Raw genomic sequence first — 19,598 nt, 5'->3', positions numbered from 1 at the left:
ATAGCAAGTGGTCTTACATAAGTGATTGAAGTTCCATAAGGAGAGGAGAAAAAAGGAGTAACAGGAAAAAAAAAATATTTGAAGAAGTAATGGTGAAAACTTTTTCAAATTTGATGAAAATTATAAACTTGCAGATCTAAGAAACTCTATAAAACCCACGTAGGATAAACACACATACACACAAAGCACTTCAAGGCGCATTATAATCAACTGCTGAAAACCCGTGATAAAGAGAGAGTCTTGATGCAGCCAGAAGGCGGTGGGGGGGGGGGGGGTGGCGGACGACACACGCAAGAATCAAATAACAGTGACAACAGACTTCTTGTCAGAGAGTGTGCAAGCCAGGAGACAATGCACAAATGTGCTGAAAGGGAAAAACAACCTGTCAATCTAGTATTCTATATCCATCAAAAAGATCCTTCAAAGATCCACTAACAAATGTTTCATACAAACAAAAGCTGGGAGAATTAATTGCCAGCAGGCCTGCACTTCAAGAGATGTTATTTTGGGGACGGGGGTGCCTGGATGGCTCAGTCAGAAGAGTGTGCACCTCTTGATCTTGGGTCGTGAGTTCGAGCCCCACGTTGGGTATGAAAATTACTTAAAAATAAAATCTTTCTGGAGCGCCTGCATGGGTCAGTCAGTTAAGCTTCCACTTCGGCTCAGGTCATGATCTCATAGTTGGTGAGTTCGAGCCCCTGTCGGGCTCTGTGCTGACAGCTCAGAGCCTGGAGCCTGCTTCGGATTCAGTGTCTCCTTCTCTCTCTGCCCCTCCCCCACTCACACTCTGTCTCTGTCTCTCAAAAAATAAATAAATGTTTAAAAATTTTTTAAATGAAAATGAAATCTTTTTTAAAAGCAAAGGAAAAGTTATGGGAAGTTCTTCATGTAAAAGTTCTTCCGTCTAATGCTAGATGGAAACTTGGATGCACATGGAGCAAAGACATGTTTATGTTTATTTATTTTTGAGAGAGACAGAGTGTGAGTGGGGGAGGGGCAGAGAGAGAGGGAGACACAGAATCCCAAGCAGACTCCAGGCTCTGAGCTGTCAGCACAAAGCCCCATCCAGGGCTCGAGCTCACAAACCGTGAGATCATGACCTGAGCCGAAGTCAGTTGCTTAATCGACTGAGCCACCCAGGCACCCCTATCTGGTAATTTTTTATTGGATAACAGACATTTTGAATTTTACATTGTTTTACATTGTTGAATGTATTACTTTAAAGAGTCTTGGACGTTCTCTGGTGGGCAGTTAAATTCCTTGTGGATAATTTTGATCCTTTCCAGGCCTGTTTTTTAAAGCTGTTAGAGATCTGGCATAGTCTTTATTCTAGGGCTGACTTAACTCTATTTGTAATATGTTGTCCTTTGGGGTCTCTACTGAATGTCTCATCTGTTCGGTCAGATCTCGCTCCTCAGGCTGGAGAGATCTCAAAAGGTTCCCAGCCCTGTGCAAACCCTGGGAATTGTTCTGTCTTTGAAAGCGGTTCTTCTCTGGCCCCTTAGAGTTCCACCCTATGTGTACACAGATTGATATTCAGCCAAAGACTCAAGGGGACTCTGTGCACATTTCTGGAATCCTTTCTCTCTGTGCAGCTCCCTCTTCTTAGGTTCCCTGTCCCACAAATTTTAGCCACCTTGGCCTCTCTGGTCTCCACCTCTGCAACTCATGAGATTGCCAGACTGTTTGGGTTTCCCTTTCTGGCACCTCACTCTATAAACTAAATTCAGCCAGACAGCCTGGGCAACGATAAGTCTCACTTCGTTGCTTTTTTTTCCTCAGGGATTACAGTCCTGTGATGCCTATTGTCCTACGTCTTTAAATAGTTTTCTATATTCTGTCTAATTTTCTAGTTGTTGATGGTGGGAGGGTATTTTCAGGATATCTTATTCTCTTAGATCTGAAAGTGGAAATCTCTGGAAGCAGTATTAAACCCAGGGAGTCTGGCTCTAGAATCGGTGCTTCCAGCCTTCCCACTAGTCAGCAGTCACTGAGCCTTCTAGATGCTGAGGTCATTAAGAGTGGCACCACCAACAGGGTGCATGGCCACAGTGGGAGGGTGGCAGGGGGCGAGGGCCTCCAGACTGTAGCTCGCTCCTTCTCCCCCTCAGGTGGGCCTTCACCTTGATCATCATCTCTTCCTACACGGCCAACCTGGCTGCCTTCCTCACCGTGCAGCGCATGGAGGTGCCCGTGGAGTCAGCTGATGACCTGGCAGACCAGACCAACATTGAGTATGGCACCATCCATGCTGGCTCCACCATGACCTTCTTTCAGGTGGGGGCCTTTGAAGTTGCCCAGGCTTGGTGTTGGTATCCCCATCGTGCATAGCTGCCCAGGGTGGGGCTGGGCAGGGCCTCCTGGGTCAGGGGGATTGATTGTCATGACAGTCAGGGAAGCTGAGAAGCAGAAGACACACTTGTGGGGTCACAGGGAGTGTTGCTGTCTGGCTGGAGAAACTGGACTTTCGCCCCAGGGAACAGAAGGGAGGCAGATAAGGGATCTAATGTTGTATCAGTGCTAGATGGGCCAGATGGGGTCATGGAGGCTGCTAGAAGGGTCAGGCCTGGGAAAATGGGCCAGCAGAGAGGAAGGCAAGGCCCTTCAAGATGAAAGGTGTGTGTCCCTGTGTATTATGGGGTGGTGGGAAAGAATCAAAGGAAAGCAAGCCCGGCAAGGAGGCTTGAGTGACCGTAGAGGCCCTAAATGCCAAGATAGGGCTGAGATTAGGACCTGTAAGTGGGGAGGTGGGAACAGTTACTGGGCAGGGGTGACCTGTTTAGAGCTGAAAGTTCCCTCTGGGGCAAACAGGGGTAGACTAATGGTCTGAGGGAGGCTGGAGCTGGGCAGGGGCCACTGGTTGAAGCATGAAGGAGAGGAGGTCTTGCTGGTGGGTCGTGGGACCAGTTTGCAGCTGGGAAAAATAGAGAAGTAGGTTTGGGAGGTGGCTGAGCCCTGGGGAGGGGCCTGTGGGGCACATAGGAAGAGCAGCGTCTGAACATCAGATCAGAGAAGGAAGGCGTGTGTCAGGAGTAGTGACGGGGGTGGTCATCCCCAGCTTGGCCTCCACAGGCCTCTCCCTAGGGGCTCTAACTGGGACAGCGTGGGGCGTTCGCCAGAAGGTTCCTGCAGGGCCTAAAGGAAGTAAATGGTCCTATTTGGCATGCTGCAGGTCTCCTCGACCCAGGCTGGGCCCTGGGTAAATTTGCGGTTGAGCTTCTGTGCATAAGGCCTGGGAGCGCTCGGAAGACAGGGCTGGGTGTCAGGCTGAGCCAGGCCCAGGGGTGGAAGAGAGAAGAGGGGCTAAAGAATAGACCATGGCTCCTTCTTCCCAAGCCTTCTGTCCTCAGGGCCCTCGCTGGCCTGGTGGGTGTGCAGATGGCTTGGACCTGACCTTGAGCAATCTGTCTTGTCCCTCTCCTCTGACTTTGGCTCTTCCTGCCTTCCTCTGGTCTCCTCACTCTTTCCAGTTGAGAGAGACTTCCTGGAGGGCAGGGGACAGGGTTCAGGGGAAATGCAGGGGGTGGAAAGACCCTCACCTGACTTCCCCGCGTCCCCCCCTCCTCCCAGAACTCACGGTACCAGACGTACCAGCGTATGTGGAACTACATGCAGTCGAAGCAGCCCAGTGTGTTTGTCAAGAGCACGGAAGAAGGCATCGCGCGTGTTCTCAACTCCCGCTACGCCTTCCTGCTCGAGTCCACCATGAACGAGTACCACCGGCGTCTCAACTGCAACCTCACCCAGATCGGGGGCCTCCTCGACACCAAGGGCTACGGCATCGGCATGCCACTGGGTATGGCAGCCTTGGGGCTGGGGAATGTGGAGGGGGCCCTGGGTATCCGAAACCAAGCCACGTGAGCCGGCCCGGGACTGGGCCAGGCCCTCCCTGTGGCAGGCCGATTATGTTGTGCGTGGCCTTGGGCGGATGTCACCGCCATTCTGAGCCTCTGCACTCAACGCGCAAACACGGGCCTGGCAGCAGTCAGTTCCAGCCCTCCATGGCTGTTGGGAGAATCCCGTGTGACTGTGCACAGCCCAGTATTTGCAGGCCATGACACTTGCCCCCTTCCTCTTTGGCCCGAGGAGCCCTTGAGGGGGAAGACCTGGGTTTATGTACCTTACAGTCTCTGCACAGAGCCCACAGCCCAGCTCAGAGCAGGTGCTCAGAATATAGATGATGGAAGGGACGGGGGCAGGGATGGGTCTGCCTGGGAGACTTGGACATGCTTTTTCAGGGATCAGTGCTGGAAACCCAGCAATTTTATCACCAAATCTTGACATTTTGACCTTTAAATCCATCTATCTGCTGATGACTACTGTGTTAGTTATCTATTACTGCGTAACAAATGACCTCCAGTCTTAGCAGCTTCCCTGTGCCAGGGAAGCACGTAGCCCGGTGCTTCGGGGGGACGGGCTCTGGAGTCACACCGACCTGGATTCAAATCCCAGCTCCACACCACCCCCCCGACTCCGTGCATGACCTTAGGCAGGAATGTCACCTGCCTGGTCCAGAAAATGGGGGTGGTAACACCCGGTAATACCAGGATCATGAGGGACTTGAATTAATGTCCGTTAACCAAGGGTCTACAAACCCGGCACATCGTAGGGGCTGCTGAATACTAATGACTCCACCTACCCATGTCCCTAGTTTCTGGCACCTGGGAAATGCTGAAGAGGTGTGGTGACTGAGGAAATGACAGGACGGGACACGTGTGGGGTGTTTGGGACGGAAGGATGGTTTGAGGAGAGAATCCGAGGGTAGGGAGGAGAGAGGTGGCTGGAGATTCATTCACTGAGCAGATTGCCTGATGCCCTACTGTGTGTGGCACGCACTGTGCTGGAAGACCACAGCAGGGGGCCGCGAAGCCCCCAGCCTCTTGCCTTCGACCAGGGGCGCAGACGGCAAGGACACAATAAACACGCAGCTTTATAAAGTGATGTCAGGTGGTGATAACTGCTCTGAGGTGAAGTAAGGGAAGGGACTGACAGGGAGGGGGTGCTTGGTGCCATTTTAAGTGAAGGTCATTGGAGAAGACCCCTTGAGGAGGCACCATGCGAGCAGAGGCCTGAGTGACAGGAGGGAAGGAACGTTCCAGGCAGAGATCCTGAGGTGGGACTGTGCCTGGAGGACTCGAGGCACAGCCGGGAGGCCGGTGTGGCTGGCACAGAGAGCCTCGGGGGCAGCAGGAGCCTCAGGTGGCGGGGCCAGTGGACCCCAGATCTCGAGGCCGAGGGAAGGACCTGGTGCTCTCTGCGTCGGGAAGCCATTGGAGAATTTTGAGCACGAGAGAGGCGAGCTCTATGACTGTTTCTGAAGTTGTCCCTCTGGCTGGTGGGGGGAGGTGAGGGGCACGGCAGGGAGGGGACGGTGACAAATGTGACATGAGGCCTAGTGGGGGCCCAGCCCAGGGTGGTGGCCGCGGAGGTGGCAAGCAGTGGTCAGACTCGCAGGTAGAGGGGGAAGAGCCCCAGGGATGCGGTGGAGGCAGGAGGAAGGGTCGTGGTGAGGGGGCAGTTGGGGGTTGGGTGGGCAGGGCTCCGGGGCCCCGACGGCCAGTCCACCCCCTTGTCCGTCCGGTGCAGGCTCCCCGTTCCGGGATGAGATCACCCTGGCCATCCTGCAGCTTCAGGAGAACAACCGGCTGGAGATCCTGAAGCGCAAGTGGTGGGAGGGGGGCCGGTGCCCCAAGGAGGAGGATCATCGAGCTAAAGGTCAGCTCCCCCACACCCCACGCCCATCCCAAAGCCCTCTGAAGCCCCCGTGCCCACGCAGCCCCCACCCTGTGACTTCCCCCTCAACCCCCAGGTCTGGGCATGGAGAACATTGGTGGCATTTTTGTCGTGCTCATCTGTGGCCTCATCATTGCCGTCTTCGTGGCGGTCATGGAATTCATATGGTCCACACGGAGGTCGGCAGAGTCCGAAGAGGTGAGGAGGCTGGCAGAGGGCGTGGGGGAGAAGGGGGGTGTCAGGGGCGGAGGGGCATGGAGACTGTGGCATTGGTAGCCTTCCTGGAGGGGGTCTAGGAGCAGTGAGGGGCCAGGAGCAGGGCGCAGAGAGGATCCGAGAGCCCCCCAGGGGCAAAGGGGGTCCGAGGAGAGGTGCATATGGACAGAAGGGAGAGGGAAGCCGGGCGTGAGGAAAGCCAGAGGGAAAGCGGGTATGGACAGAGGTGAGGATGCAGGTGAAAGAAGGGCTGGGGAGAAGGAGTGGGGAGGGGCAGGAGGTAAAGCAAGGAGAACTGAGAAGTGACATAAAGGCAGCGGGTGCGGCTGGAAGACAGCCGGCTTGCTGGCTGGTCCCAGCTCCACGGGGCCGGTGCTGCCCAGTGACACTCCTCCATTTCCACTCGTGCCCCTTCGCTCCCTCACGGGTCCACCTCCGCCTCTCCAGGCCCCAGCCCCCTCCCCCTCCTCACCTTGGCTGTTGACCTTACTTCCACTTCCCTGAGAAAAGCGGAGGAGTTAGAGGAGAGCATACAGACCTCTCCCCATCCAGGCACCTGTCTTTCTCCACTTGCCCTGTCGGTTACTCCGAGGGAATACCCATAATTCCAGCTGAGGCACCCTCCCCTGTGCCCCCATCTCCTCTCTCGCCCCCCAAGGACATCCCTCAGCGGTTCTTTGCTCCCTCCGCCCACCATCAGTTTCCTCCTCTCTGTTGGATCAAGGCTGTCAGGATACAGACGTACTATCATCTTTCCCATCTTCCAGAAATTTCTCTTGACCCCGCTTCCCTTCCTGGCCACCACGCCCCCTCCTCCCCTAACCGTAGAACCTTGAAAGAGTGTCTTTCTGCTGCGTCAGTTCCTGTGCTGCATCTAGTCTCCGACACACTCCCATCCACATCCCCACTGAAGCTGCTTGTCACCAGTGACCCAGGCCCAAATCCAGCCCAGGTCTCAGGCCTCGTCATATGTGAGGTAGTGATGGGCTTTGGCACAGCTGAGCTCTCGCCTCAAAACCCTCTCTTCATGCTTACGCCCCCCCCTTTCTCCTTCCTCTGTGGCCCGTCCTTTGTTGAGGGGTTCTAGGGCTCCGTCCTGGACTCTTCTGTGTCTTCCTCCACCCCTTGGTGACCCCATCCAGCCAAATGGTTTGTAAGACCACCGCTATACTGATGACCTTTACTAGCTGTCTATTACCACGTAACATTCCTAAGATTCAGCAGCTCAAAACAGCAAACTTACATCAGTTTACAGAGCAGCTTAGCCGGGTGGTTCTGGCTGCCAAGGTCTCTGGTGAGGTCATGGTCATGATGTTGGCTGAAGGCTTGCCTGGACCCAGAGGGTCCACTTCCAAGGTGGCGTATTGTCTCCAAATGTACTTGCAGGATTTTGATTTATGGAGGTGACTAAGTGATGACACAGAGAGGCCAATGCCACCGAAAGAAGATTTTTATTACATTTTCCAGGAGGGGGTGATGCCACCCACGTAGGGCCACAGGGGAAGCACCAGGTTTTGGTCAGGAACCAGAGCTGAAAGCCTAGGCCACAGACGGCGCCGGGGCACCGGGCAGGCAAAACAGCTTAGAACTGGCTAGTGTGGATAATGTCGGTGGGCTCAGGGCTAGAGGGTGGTCTGTAGCTGTGTGTACCTGATCCTGGGTGATTTAGGGCAGCCTGGTGTGAGAGTCAGCTTAAGCTGGAGGGTGGGGGTACAAACTGGGATCGGTTGGTTTGCATATGAAAGGTGGGCTCTCAGCCCTCTGCTATCCCTAAGAATCTAGCTGTGGAAAGGCCCCTCTCTCCCTGACCAGCAAGGTTTTCTCTGTGTCAAAACATCCTAGGATAGAATAAAGAACATGGGGAACATACACACTCAATGGCAGCTGACAGGAGACCTCAGTCCCTCCCACAGGGACCTCTCCGTAGGGCTCCTTGGGTGTCTTCACGCCGTGGCGGCTGGGCTGGCTTGCCCCAGAGCAAGTGATCCAAGGGCCAACCCAGCAGAAGCCACCAGCCGTATTCTGTTGGTCACACAGCAGCCCTGATATAAAGGCAGAGGGGACCACACAGGGTGGGAACACTGGAGGGCAGGACTCTAGGGAGCCGCCTGCCATAACCCCCAGTGAGGATCCCTCACAGGGACTTCTCCCTGGACCCAGGGTCTGTGAACTCTGATCTTCCCATGGATGTCTGACAGGTAACCCACTTAACATCACATGGCCAAGGCAGAGCTCCTGCCCACGCACCAGGCAACGTTGTCATTCTCCTTGCTCAGACCAAGATGTGATTACCCTTGGCTCTCCCCTCTGTCTCATGCCTCCCTTGGATCTCTCAGCCAGTCCTCTCGGCTCCACCTTCAAAATACACCCAGAATCCAGCCCCTTCTCACCTCCTTGGCCACTACCACTCAGCTCGCCCTTGGCCTCCTCCGTCTGTTCTCAGCACAGCACCAGGGAGATCCTGTGTACAGCAGTCCTCTACTTAAGGGTCCCCAGTGCCTCCCACCTGACTCAGAATAAAAGCCAGACCCTTACAGTGGCCTGTGGGCCCCATTGCTCTTCGACCTTGCCTTCTCTCTCCCCTGGGAACCTCACTCCAGCAACCCTGCCCCTGCTTGTGGTTCCTCCCACAAACCACCCGGTTCCCTTTTGGCACCTTTGTCCTGCACAGCCTTGCAGTCTTACTGAAGGTCTTCCTGGTGCATCTTCCCTAATATCCTACTCCAGATGCAGTATCGGTCCCCACCTCTTGCCAATTTTATTCTCCCCAGCACTCATCACGGGCTAACATACTCCCTGCATTTACATTTTTGTTAGTTTTGTCTCTGCACGCTGGAATACAACCTCCACGAGGGCAGGGACTTCCTGTTTTGGTCCCTGCACACAGCAGGCGCTCAGTAAATAGGTCTTGCCATAGTTGGTAGCATGAGTTAGAGGCAGAAGATGGAAAACAAGCCGGAGGGAGTCGGAGACTTTGGAATGACAAGAAAGGGAAAGACAGGGGCTTGGATAGGAGGCGAGGGCAGGCTCAGGGAGAAACCCGAGGACGGGAGAAGAGAGAGAGGCTGAGAGGTGAGACAGAGCACGCGAAAAGCGCGAAAAGTGGAGGCTAAGAGGGGAGGGGAGGGGAGGAGTGGAGCCCGGCGGCGCGGGGGGGGGGGTGGGGGGGGGGTGGGGGCCGAGGCAGAGAAGGGAAAGAGGACGCAGAAGCCAGGCGAGGGGGCGGCGGCGAGGAGAGCGAGCGACGGACCGTGACCACCGCGCCCCGCCCTGCGCCGCCCACAGGTGTCGGTGTGCCAGGAGATGCTGCAGGAGCTGCGGCACGCGGTGTCCTGCCGCAAGACGTCGCGTTCCCGCCGGCGCCGGCGCCCAGGCGGCGCGAGCCGGGCCCTGCTGTCGCTGCGCGCGGTCCGCGAGATGCGCCTCAGCAACGGCAAGCTCTACTCGGCCGGCGCGGGCGGGGATGCGGGCGGCGCGCACGGGGGCCCCCAGCGCCTCCTGGACGACCCGGGGCCGCCCGGCGGGGCCCGGCCCCCCGCCCCTACGCCCTGCACCCACGTGCGCGTCTGCCAGGAGTGTCGGCGCATCCAGGCGCTGCGGGCGTCCGGGGCCGGCGCGCCCCCGCGTGGCCTAGGCGCCCCCGCCGAAGCCACCAGCCCGCCCCGGCCGCGGCCAGGCCCCGCAGGCCCCCGCGAGCTGGCCGAACACGAGTGACCACGGGCGGAGCCGGGCTGGCGGCGGGACTGACCGCAGGGACGGAGCCCGGGCCGCCCCCGCTTCCCCAGCGGGCGAGGGACGGGACTTGTGCCCCGGTGCTCCGGACGCCGCGATTTTGCCTTCGGCTCACGGTGTCGTCCGAGGCCCGGCTCCGGAGCCTTCCTGCGCCCCCTAGTGGACTTGCCAGAGGGTGCCGCGGACCCCGCACTGCGCCCACCCCCCCACCCCCCCCTGCGGATAGGAGGAGCGCAGGAATCGAGGACTCCGGGGGCCGGGGACTGCGGGGCCGTTCCGGAAGCGGAAAGCAGTCCGCGAGGAGAGCCCCATCCTGGGACTGCTCAGGCTCCCCAAGACTTGACACAGCCCTCCCCACTTCTGGAGGACGGGAGGGCCTCTGGGCATATGGGTGTCCCCTGGCGCCCCTCAACTCTTCTCTTTCTCTCTTTTTTTTGGGGAGAAACCTCGGAATTTCTATGAGACACCCCCCAGGGAGGAGGTCAGTTGGGCCCCTGTCCCTCCCCCTGCCACACCCCAGTCCCTGTTGGAATAAAAAAAGAACAAAACCCCAAAAACTGGGGATACCTGGGTCTCATTTCCTGGAGGTATGAGGGCATTAAAGGCTCGGGCTCCCCAGGGAGTCTGCTGAGAACCACACACTGGATGGTCACTCCTGGACTCTCTCCACCCTTGGGCCCTGCCCTCAGCCAGCAGGTTAGCCCAGGTCCTGGCAGCTGGCCCCTCTCCACTGACCTTCTCTCAGGACAGAAGGAGGCTGCGACAGAGACCCTGAGACAGATGGAGAGAGATGCAGGGATCTGGAGAGGAGGAGACACCAGGGAACGGAGACACAGAAAGACAGAAACCAGATGGGGTTGGGGGAAGGGGAGGGTGAGTGAACTGCTCAGTGTGACCCTGCCTGGGGTGGCCACGCAAGTGGCAGGTGTGTGCTTGGGCCAGGGTGATTTGGTAACTTGTTAATTGTGTGCCTGTGTGTGTACATACGTCCGTGGGGCCATCTCCACATGTCTGTGACTCTGACCCTGTGTTTCGGCTGAAAATGTACCTCCCCAGTCCCCAGGAGAGGAAGTGAGAAATCCCAGTAGACTGGGGGTGGCTGAAGGACTGGTTGAGCGGGGGAGAGGGGTGGGTCTGCTTTCTGTCTCCGCCTTCCCCCGCCCCGCTGGAGGTTTCCACTGGAAACTGCAGCTGAGAAAGGACGAGTGAAGGTCACACAGCGAGAGCCATAACGAGGCCGAGTAGAAGGGGGAGAGATGGAGAGGTGGGGTGAGGAAAAGATGGGGCAGGGGTGGGGGAGAGGGAGAGCTGGGGAGAAACAAGGAGGGGGGCAGAGAGGGAGGAGTAGAGAGTAGGAGTAGAGGGCAAAGGCGGGGAGAGACAGAGACAAACCGTGATGAGGTGAGGTAGAATGGAGAAGGGGACGAGAGGGATGAGACAGACGGAGAGACAGATGAAGCAGGAAAGTTAAGAGACCCTGGGGAACTGGGGCTGAGAGAAGGAGAGATGAGGTGGGACAGAGACAGGCTGGAGACTAGAAGCCAAAGACAACTAGTTGGAGACAGGAGGGGGCCGGAGCGGTGAGGGAAGCCAGACTGAGTGGGACAGCGTGGGGGAGAGGAGAGGCTGGGCCCTCCTCTCGGGCACGCTGCCGGAAGCCGGGAGCTGTCCGTTCAGCACCGGCCCGGCGCGACTGTAGCGCACTGCCCTGTCTCCCTTGCAGGGCCTGCCTGCCTTCTCGGTCCTTGGGGAGGCCACACCCAGGAGACCCCGCCTGACACACAGGACCCCCCCAGTCTCCACCTGGACCCTTCTGTGCCCCTGGCACTTGTGTGTGTGCCCCTCCGGGACAGGTGTGGGGGTGAGCTGGTCTCAGTGTCTCTGTTGGTCCGCACATCAACTGCACAGACTTGAATCAATGTCTCTGCCCTTGGGCCGAACTCTGTGTGTTGAGGTGACTAGAATATGATTTCTGGTCTCTCCACTTCTCGATCCCAATACCATGCAGCTGATCCCTAAGGTCTCTCCCCATTTCCGAGTCCTCCCACTTGTCCCCATTTCTGTTCCAAGTATCTCCTGGGTCCTTATCTCTGAGTCTCCCCAGTTTGCCAAATGTGTCTCTGCCTGGCTCTCTATGTCCCTGTGTCTCTCTGTCACCTTCACTGAGCAATTCTGTTGCTCTGTTTCCCTCCATCTGTTTTCTCATCTGACTTTGCTGGCCTCTCTGTCTTTGTCAGTCTGTCTGTATCGGCCTGTATCTGTTCCTGAACTGTGTCTATTTCTTCTTAAGTCTCTCCTTATGTTTCTCTCACTGATCTCCCCTGTCCCTGTCCATCCCTGTGACCTTCCTAAGTCTTCCCTCCTCCCCCTCAACTTCCGCAGAGCCTCGCGCTGGGAGCACGGTGCACAGTCATCAGTCTCACCAGGCTAGTGTCTGAAGAGGGAGTGCATAAGGGGGGGACATAGCCTGTATCTGGGGTGTCATGTGGGGGGGCCAAGGTCTCCCCCAGCACAACTGGAGAATGGAGGAGAAAGAGCCTAGAATCTCCAGGGATCCAAACACCCTATTAGGCATCTCTGTCCCTGTCCCCCCATCCCCTTCCCCATGGTCCAGGCCCATCCCTGCCAGAAACAGGCAAGGTGTGGGAGGGGGAGGGATGATATGGGTCCTCCCCCCACCACACACGCCCCCAGGAAGGGGGCAGAATTGCAGAGGGGACCTGGGCGCCAACCACCTGGGCTAGAAGATGTGGCTCCCCCCCCCCTTCCCCAGTCTCCATGGAGACAGGCCAGGTCTGCAGGCCCAGCCTCCTTTGCTGCATATTCGGCCTCCCTATTACCATGGCAACAAGGGACAGCAGGGAGGGATGGGGATGGGTCAGAGTACAGGATTGGGCCGAGGCTCTGGGTGCTGGGGAAAGCCAAAGAAGCTGACTCCCTACGCCTTTACTCTCTGGCCCTGTCTCCTCGTCCACGCTTGTCTCTCTTCGGCTTTGAATATCTGTCTCTCTGTTTCTATCTTTTTGTGTGTATCTCACTCTAGCCTTTATTTTAGCCTTTCACATATTTCCCTGACCAGGTCCTTAACCTTCACTACCCACCCACCCCCCCATACACACCAGGCTCACTCTGTGCCCCTTGCCTGTGTCCCCCACACATCCACTCCCACTTTCTGAGAAAACTATAGGGACAAGCTTTCCCTTGCTCTCTGCCCCTTCGACAGGCCCTAGGGAAAGTGTGGGGTGTTCCTCATAGAGCAAAGGGTGGGGGTGAGAGTCTGTGACACTCCTTAGGCTTCAGTGGGTGACTGATGGGGTGTTGTGTGTGTGTGTGTGTGTGCGTGTGTGTGTGTGTGTGGCAGGCCAAGGTTTGTGTGCTAGCCAAGCCTGTGTGTGTGCATACCGAGATGGGATGTGTGTGGCATGTGGGTGGGGGCATTGGGTTGTGTTTGCAGGTACAGCAGAGGTGTATGTGATCGCACTATACTATATGATGTGTGTAGTGTGGGAAGTGTGTGGGATGGTGTCGCGTGATCTATTTCTGTGAATTATTGTGCTGTGTGTCACTCTGTGCCTGTCATTCACAATTAGCAACGCTTTGGCGATTGTGCCCTGTGGGCTTTTGCTCACTGGGGAGGGGCGTGTGTGCTGATGTGTGTGCTGTTGTGTTATTCTGCAGCAGTGTCCACAACAAAGGCTCGTGTGGTGTGTGAGGCTGCGTAAGGCCTATGTGTGTGCAATGGTGCCAAGTGTGGATATGTGTTGGTCTGTGGATTTACGGGTTTTGTGGTTGTCGGTCCCTATGTGAAATGGTACGGGGCCAGGTATGGTGGAGTGTGTGATAGGCATGTCTGTGATGTAGTGTTCCGTGTTCTGAGGGTGTGTGTGAATCTACGTGGCACTTTATGACTGTGATTGTGATTCTGTTTTGTGATGGGAGGGCGTGTGTTTTATTTCCACAGGTTGGTGAATCTCTAGGGTTGTGTGATGGGGTGGTGTAGTAGGCACGTGAGGGTACAAGCTGGTGTGTTCTGGAATGTGATTGTGAAGCTGTGTGTGGGGGGGGTGTGTGTGTCCTCCCCATCTGGGCTATCTAGGTGACAGTTATGGGTGAGTACGAGGCTTGGTGGGGGCCTCTGGCTGTGACGTGTCTGCCGTGGACCCGTGCAGTTGTGTGTCGGGGCAAAGGGTGAGGGGGTTTCAGTGTGAGGTCTTCCTTGCCTCCTAAGCTCCCTCAAGCTCCCCCTCCTGAACAGCACCCCCACACGGTTTCCAGCCCCCCGCCCCCGCCTCACTGCGGAGGGAGGGGCTCTGGGCCCCCTGCCTTATCGTGGCGGTTTGCGGGGCTTTCCCCCCACCCGGTGTGTCCACCTCCCACAGCGCAGCCCGCTTCCTGGTGGCAACACCCCCACCATGAAGGGGTTTTCGGGACTCTCTCTCCCTCAGCGCCCCCTCCTCGGAAGCGCCACCCCCCACCGCGAGGGTCTCCAAGCTCCTCATTGCGGGGTCTCCGGGATCCCCCCTTCCGCAGCGCTCCCCCTCCTCGGCGGTGCCGCCACTTTGCGGAGGCTGGGGGGCGGGGAGGACAGCTGCAGTACCGGGGGCGGGGCCGCGGGCCATCCGTCAGGGCGGCGGCGCCCCTGATTGGCCGGCGCCGGCCCCCCCGCGGGCGCGGGCATATGAGGAGGCGGAGGCGGCGGCCGCCGCAGACTCAGTGCGGGAGGGCTGCCGGCCGGACGGACGCGCGGACCGAGGCGCGGGCGCTGCAGAGGCCCCCCAGCCCGAGCCCGCGCCTGAGCCCGCCCTGAGGCCTCTGCCCCGGCCCCCGCCCCGCCCGCCCGCCCCTCTCCCCCGGAGCCGGCAAGATGGGGGTAGGTGCTCGGGCCGGCCGGGCCGTGCGTGTGTGCGACATTGTGGGTCCAGTGTCATTGGGTGTCTGCGGGGGGGGTGGGGGGGCTGGGGCTCCGGGACCCCTGCGCTCCGCGGCCAGGTCTGCGTGACCCGGCCCGTCCGTCTGGTGTGCCCCGGTTGAGCGTGTGCACGGGGCCGCCTGGGGCCGCGGGGTCTGTGGCGTATGTTGGCGTGTCTTTGTGTGCGGGGTCCGAGGGGCACCGACCGGCCCTCGGCATCTCTGCCTGACCTGGTGTGGTGGCATGCTCCATCGTACGTGTGCGTGTGCGCGTGTGTGAGCTCCTGGCTCTGTCAGGTCCTGCCAGCACCGTCTGCCGGCGATCGGGCGGCCCCAGGTTGTGTCTGACTGTCTGCAGTCGTGTCTGGGTGTGTCTGAGAGCTGGTGTTTGTGTCTGGGGGTGTTGAAACCCCTCCGCTTCCCTGGCCGGGTGGGGACAGGCCCAGGCTATGGGATGAACACCAGATGACCTCTCTTTCTCCTTCCAGGCCTGGATGGGGGGGCTCCGCAGTGCGGCGCGTGGCCTGGGGCTGTGGTGTGTGTCCAGCCCCTAATCTGGGGAAGCTGATATGGGGGGGCTGGGAGAAGCAGGAGAGCCATGGCAGGGAGACTGAGTGCCTGGCTGAGGGCGCATGTGTGCAAAGGTGGAGGGTGGGGGGTGGGGGGAGTGTATCGTGCATGTCTGGCTATGCCCTTGCCTCTGTGTCCGTGTGTCCTTGTCTGTCTGTGAGTCTCTCCAGCAGATGCCGCCTCCTTCCCTGGCTGACCACCTGATCCCCTCTGCAGCCCTGGATTCCTCCCTGCGTGTCTGGGGCGGGGCCATGTGGGGGAGAGTGGGAGAAGGAGGAGGGTGGGCTGGGCTGGGTAGGATGAAGACAGAGGGTCCGGATGGGAGAGACTAATGGAGAGGGAGTATGAGGGATGGGGAGAAAGATGGCGGATGAAGGCTGATGGGCCCAAGGATGGAGGTGGGGGGTGGGGCTGCAAATCTGTGACTTGGGGTGGGCGAGGGGGATGGAGAAGAATTGGATGGGGAGAGGACTGGGAGGGAGAAGGGGGGAGGTGAGAGTCAGTGATGGCTTCCAGGTAAGTGGAATGGAAGGAGGGGAACTGTGGGCAGATTAGGGGAGAGGACTGAGGCTGTGTGCCCCAGAGAAGGAAGGGAGGCATTAGGAAAAGAAGGGGACAGAAGAGAGGCTCTTTAGACATTAGAGGCAGAGAGGCAGAAACATATGGAAAGAGCGAAAGAAACAGGCAGAGACAGAGAGAGATGCTCCGAAAGAGCCAGAGAGAAAGAGACGTAGACACAGAGACAAAGACATGGTCAGAGAGACATGCAGAGACATGGGTGAGACAAAGACATGGAGAGGCATACAGAGACAAAGAGAGAAACTGAGTCTGACGTTAGGAGACCCAAGGACAGACATTTCCTACCCAGACATGACCAAAGTCAGCTTGAAGGATGGGAGGAGGAGGCAGAAAGCAAAAGGGGAGGTGGAGGAAGAGATGCTCAGAGATGAAGGCCCCAGACACCCTTTTCGGGGGGGGGGGGGAGGCTGGCCAAGGTGCAGAAGCTGCGTGAGCTAAAGGGTGTCAGGGGGAGGCGGACAGCGGAAAACGGTGAGGAGACGCAGAGACTGGCTGCGGCGAGACAGGCGTGTCCCCCACCCTCAGAGGCGCTCCCGCCCCGCAGTGCGCCCATCTGGGCCTCCTGCCTTGACTGGGAAAGCCTCGGCTCCCCCTCCAGCAGATGGAAGCCCGCCCCCAAGGGAGTCTGGTCATAGCAAGGGCAAGCAGGAGCCAAGGCTCGCCTGCCAGGGACTGGGGTGTCCCCACCCCCTCCTCCCTCAGATCCAGGAGTCCTGCCCCCAGCCCCTCCTCCCTCAGACCCAGGAGTCCTGCCCCCAACCCCTCCTCCCTCAGACCCAGGATCCAGACCCCCAGCCCCTCCTCCCTCAGATCCAGACTCCAGCCCTGCACCCCCTCCTCCCTCAGACCCAGGAGTCCAGGCCCCCAGCCCCTCCTCCCTCAGACCCAGGAATCCAGGCCCCCAGCCCCTCCTCCCTCAGACCTAGGAGTCCAGGCCCCCAGCCCCTCTTCCCTCAGACCCAGGATCCAGACCCCCAGCCCCTCCTTCCTTAGACTCAGGGGTCCAGGGTCCCCAGCCCCTCCTTCCTCCAAATATTTTCTCCTAGCTTTTCCTGAGGTTTCAGGGGTGGGCTGCTGGTTTTCTCCCCAACTCCTGCCAGGCCCCCATCTCCTCTCCTGTGTTCCCCTTCATTTCTCTACCTTGACCCCGTGACCTTCTGTCCCACCTCTCTCCATCCATGGGTCCACCCCTGTGGGGAGGTAAGACCCCTCCTGGCTCCGGGAATGGAGATGTGCCCTCCCTGTCCCCCAGGCCTCTGTGCTTTTGAGTCAGACGCATTGCTGCTGCAGGGCTGGCCCGGGGCCAAGCCTCCCTCCCACCCCCCGAAACTCTCTCAGAGGCTCCTGGGCCTCCAGGCCGCAGTAACCCCCAGGCTCAGCCTCTGGGTCTGGGGGCAGACGGCAGGCAGCTCAGCCCTCTACAAGGTCACGAGGGGATTAGCGCTGAGCTGCCTGAGCCTGGGATCCCAGCTTGGCTCTGGGCCCGCAGGATCCGTCAGCAGCCCTCTTCCAGCACCTGGCCTGGCCCCGCCTCTCCTGCCAGCCTCCAGGGACACTGCCTTCTCCATTCGCCCAGGCTCCCGGACTAGAACCTCACTCACCCCCTCGCACTGCATCCAGTTCAAGCCAGGCCTGGGGCTTTTGCGTCCTGCCTTTCTGCACCCCAAATCGTAGCCACCTCCTAGTCTGTCCTCCAGAGACCTGACCTTGCCCATCGCCTGTACAGAACTGTCCGTGGCTCCCACCGACCCCCAAGAGGGAGGCGAGGGCTCACAGCTTGTCAGTTAAGGCCCTCAGGACTGGCTGTATATCCAGCTGGCCACCATCCCTGTGCATAGCAGACTGCTTCCTGGGCTTTTGTCCCAGCTGTGACCCAACACCTGCACCTTTCCTCTCCATTCCTGCCAAGCCTGTGAGGTCTCTTGAGATTTGCTGGGTCCTTTGAGAGACAGAGACCGAGACATCCATGGAGCTGGGGAAAGGAGCCCAGGAAAAGAGCCGGGTAGAGAAGACAGGGAGAATGACATAGTGGGGAGATCTGGAGCTGGAAGGACAGAGATGCCATGGCAGACCCGAAAGAGACAGACAGACGGGAAGGTTGCAGAGTGAGATGGTGAGAGGTAGACAGACAAGGTGCTTGAAACAGGAGATAGGGAGCGACACACCCAGCATTCCAGAGAAGAAGACAGCTCAAGAGATAAAGACAGAGACACAAGAAGGAGAGGAACAGAAATAAGGACGGAGAAAGACACGGAGACAGAAAATACTGATATACAGAGACCTTCTGAGATCCCACAACACTTCGACTTGGAGAGAGATGAGAACCCAGAGACAGACTCAGCCAGGCTCGGGGAGAGATGGTTCAAGAGACAGAAACGGACATTATATGAGACAGAGAGACATAAAGAGCCAGAGATCAGACAGACAGGCAAAATTATACAGAGACACATGCCAAGAGACTCAGAGGAAGAGAGACAGATGACATAAAGTGACAAGGGAGACAGATCAGGGAAAGAAGCAGCCGCAGAGAGACGGATGGAAATATGAAGAGGCAGGAGACAGACAAAGCAGAGCAGTAAGACAAGAGAGGCACAGAGACCTGGAGAGACAGATCCAGAGACAGAGACAGACAGACGTAGCAAGAGATGGACGCTCGGGGAGTTTGGACAGGCCCAGAGAGAGGGAGAAAGACCCGCAGGAGTAGGCACAGAAACAGAGAGAAGCACAGACAGACCCAGACGGAGACCCTGGGGGACAGAGACCCAGAGATAACATGGAGTCAGAGATGGTGAGGCCAGTTGCAAGAGATAAGACCCACGGTTCTGAGAGGCACCCCCACAGAGACACAGGGCAGAGACAAGGAGGTGCAGGTGAGCCCTGGGAGACAGACTGAGACCCCCAGACCCGCACAGAAGCAGGCAGGGGTGAGAGTGGGGCACGGAGGGCCGGTGTCCCCCTTGTAACCCCTTCTCGCCCGCAGTCTGGTGGCTCTGACAGCTATCGTGTCGCCACCTCGCAGGACAAGAAAGATGACAAGGGCTCGCCCAAGAAGAGCAAGGGCACCAAAGACCGCAGGGACCTGGATGACCTCAAGAAGGAGGTGGCTATGGTAAGCCCCACCCTTTGTGCCCGCGCACCCTCCCAGACAGGAGATCCGGGCCGGGGATGGGCCTGAGGCTCTCAGGTCCTGCTCCTCCCTGGAGAGGCTCTCACCGCCTCCCCACAAACTCTCGTTCCCCAGACAGAGCACAAGATGTCCGTGGAAGAGGTCTGCCGGAAATACAACACAGACTGTGTGCAGGTGCGGCTGGGCCTGAGGGGGGAGGGGGCTGGGGGCCGGGACCCCTGGGTGCCTGGGGTACTCGTGCAGGTGGGGGTGCCAGGGTTGCTCAGGGAGGGTTCTGTGTGAATCCTGTGTCTCCCAGGGTCTGACCCACAGCAAAGCCCAGGAGATCCTGGCCCGGGATGGGCCTAACGCACTCACACCACCACCCACCACCCCAGAATGGGTCAAGTTCTGCCGCCAGCTCTTCGGGGGCTTCTCAATCCTGCTGTGGATCGGAGCCATCCTCTGCTTCCTGGCCTATGGCATCCAGGCCGGCACAGAGGACGATCCCTCTGGCGACAACGTGAGTGCCCTCCCCCCCTGCCCTGCGCAAGGGCCCATGCATTTAGGGGCACGCATCCTACCCTGCCTCTCCCACCCCTCCAGACTTCTCAGAGCCCAGTCTCCAACTCTTTTCCCATCTGACTTTCATCATCACTCGGTGAGGGAACCAGAGAAGGTATGAGGAAAACCGAGGCTCAGAAAAGCCAGTAACTTGTCTAAGGTCACACAGCCAGATGCGTGAGCTGAGGTG

At 58.4% G+C, this 19,598-nt stretch overlaps 1 protein-coding gene across 7 annotated transcripts in view; it reads left to right on the top strand.

The window, feature by feature from the left end:
- Positions 1–10,232, top strand: part of GRIK5 (glutamate ionotropic receptor kainate type subunit 5) — a 58,093-nt gene extending 47,861 nt beyond the window's left edge. For all 7 annotated transcript variants that reach the window (XM_042919322.1, XM_042919323.1, XM_042919321.1 and 4 more), the window contains 5 exons: positions 2,112–2,277; positions 3,571–3,796; positions 5,587–5,715; positions 5,810–5,931; positions 9,235–10,232. In XM_042919322.1, coding sequence (XP_042775256.1) covers positions 2,112–2,277; positions 3,571–3,796; positions 5,587–5,715; positions 5,810–5,931; positions 9,235–9,663 — 1,072 coding nt within the window. In that variant the 3' untranslated portion in view covers positions 9,664–10,232. The remainder of the gene's footprint in view (positions 1–2,111; positions 2,278–3,570; positions 3,797–5,586; positions 5,716–5,809; positions 5,932–9,234) is intronic.
- The last annotated feature ends 9,366 nt before the right edge of the window (positions 10,233–19,598 follow it).

Source organism: Panthera leo, chromosome E2 (genome assembly GCF_018350215.1).
Source record: "Panthera leo isolate Ple1 chromosome E2, P.leo_Ple1_pat1.1, whole genome shotgun sequence".
In the NCBI taxonomy this organism is placed as follows: domain Eukaryota; kingdom Metazoa; phylum Chordata; class Mammalia; order Carnivora; family Felidae; genus Panthera; species Panthera leo.
The sequence above is the reverse complement of the archived record's forward strand: the minus strand, read 5'-3'. Positions and strand labels throughout refer to the sequence as shown.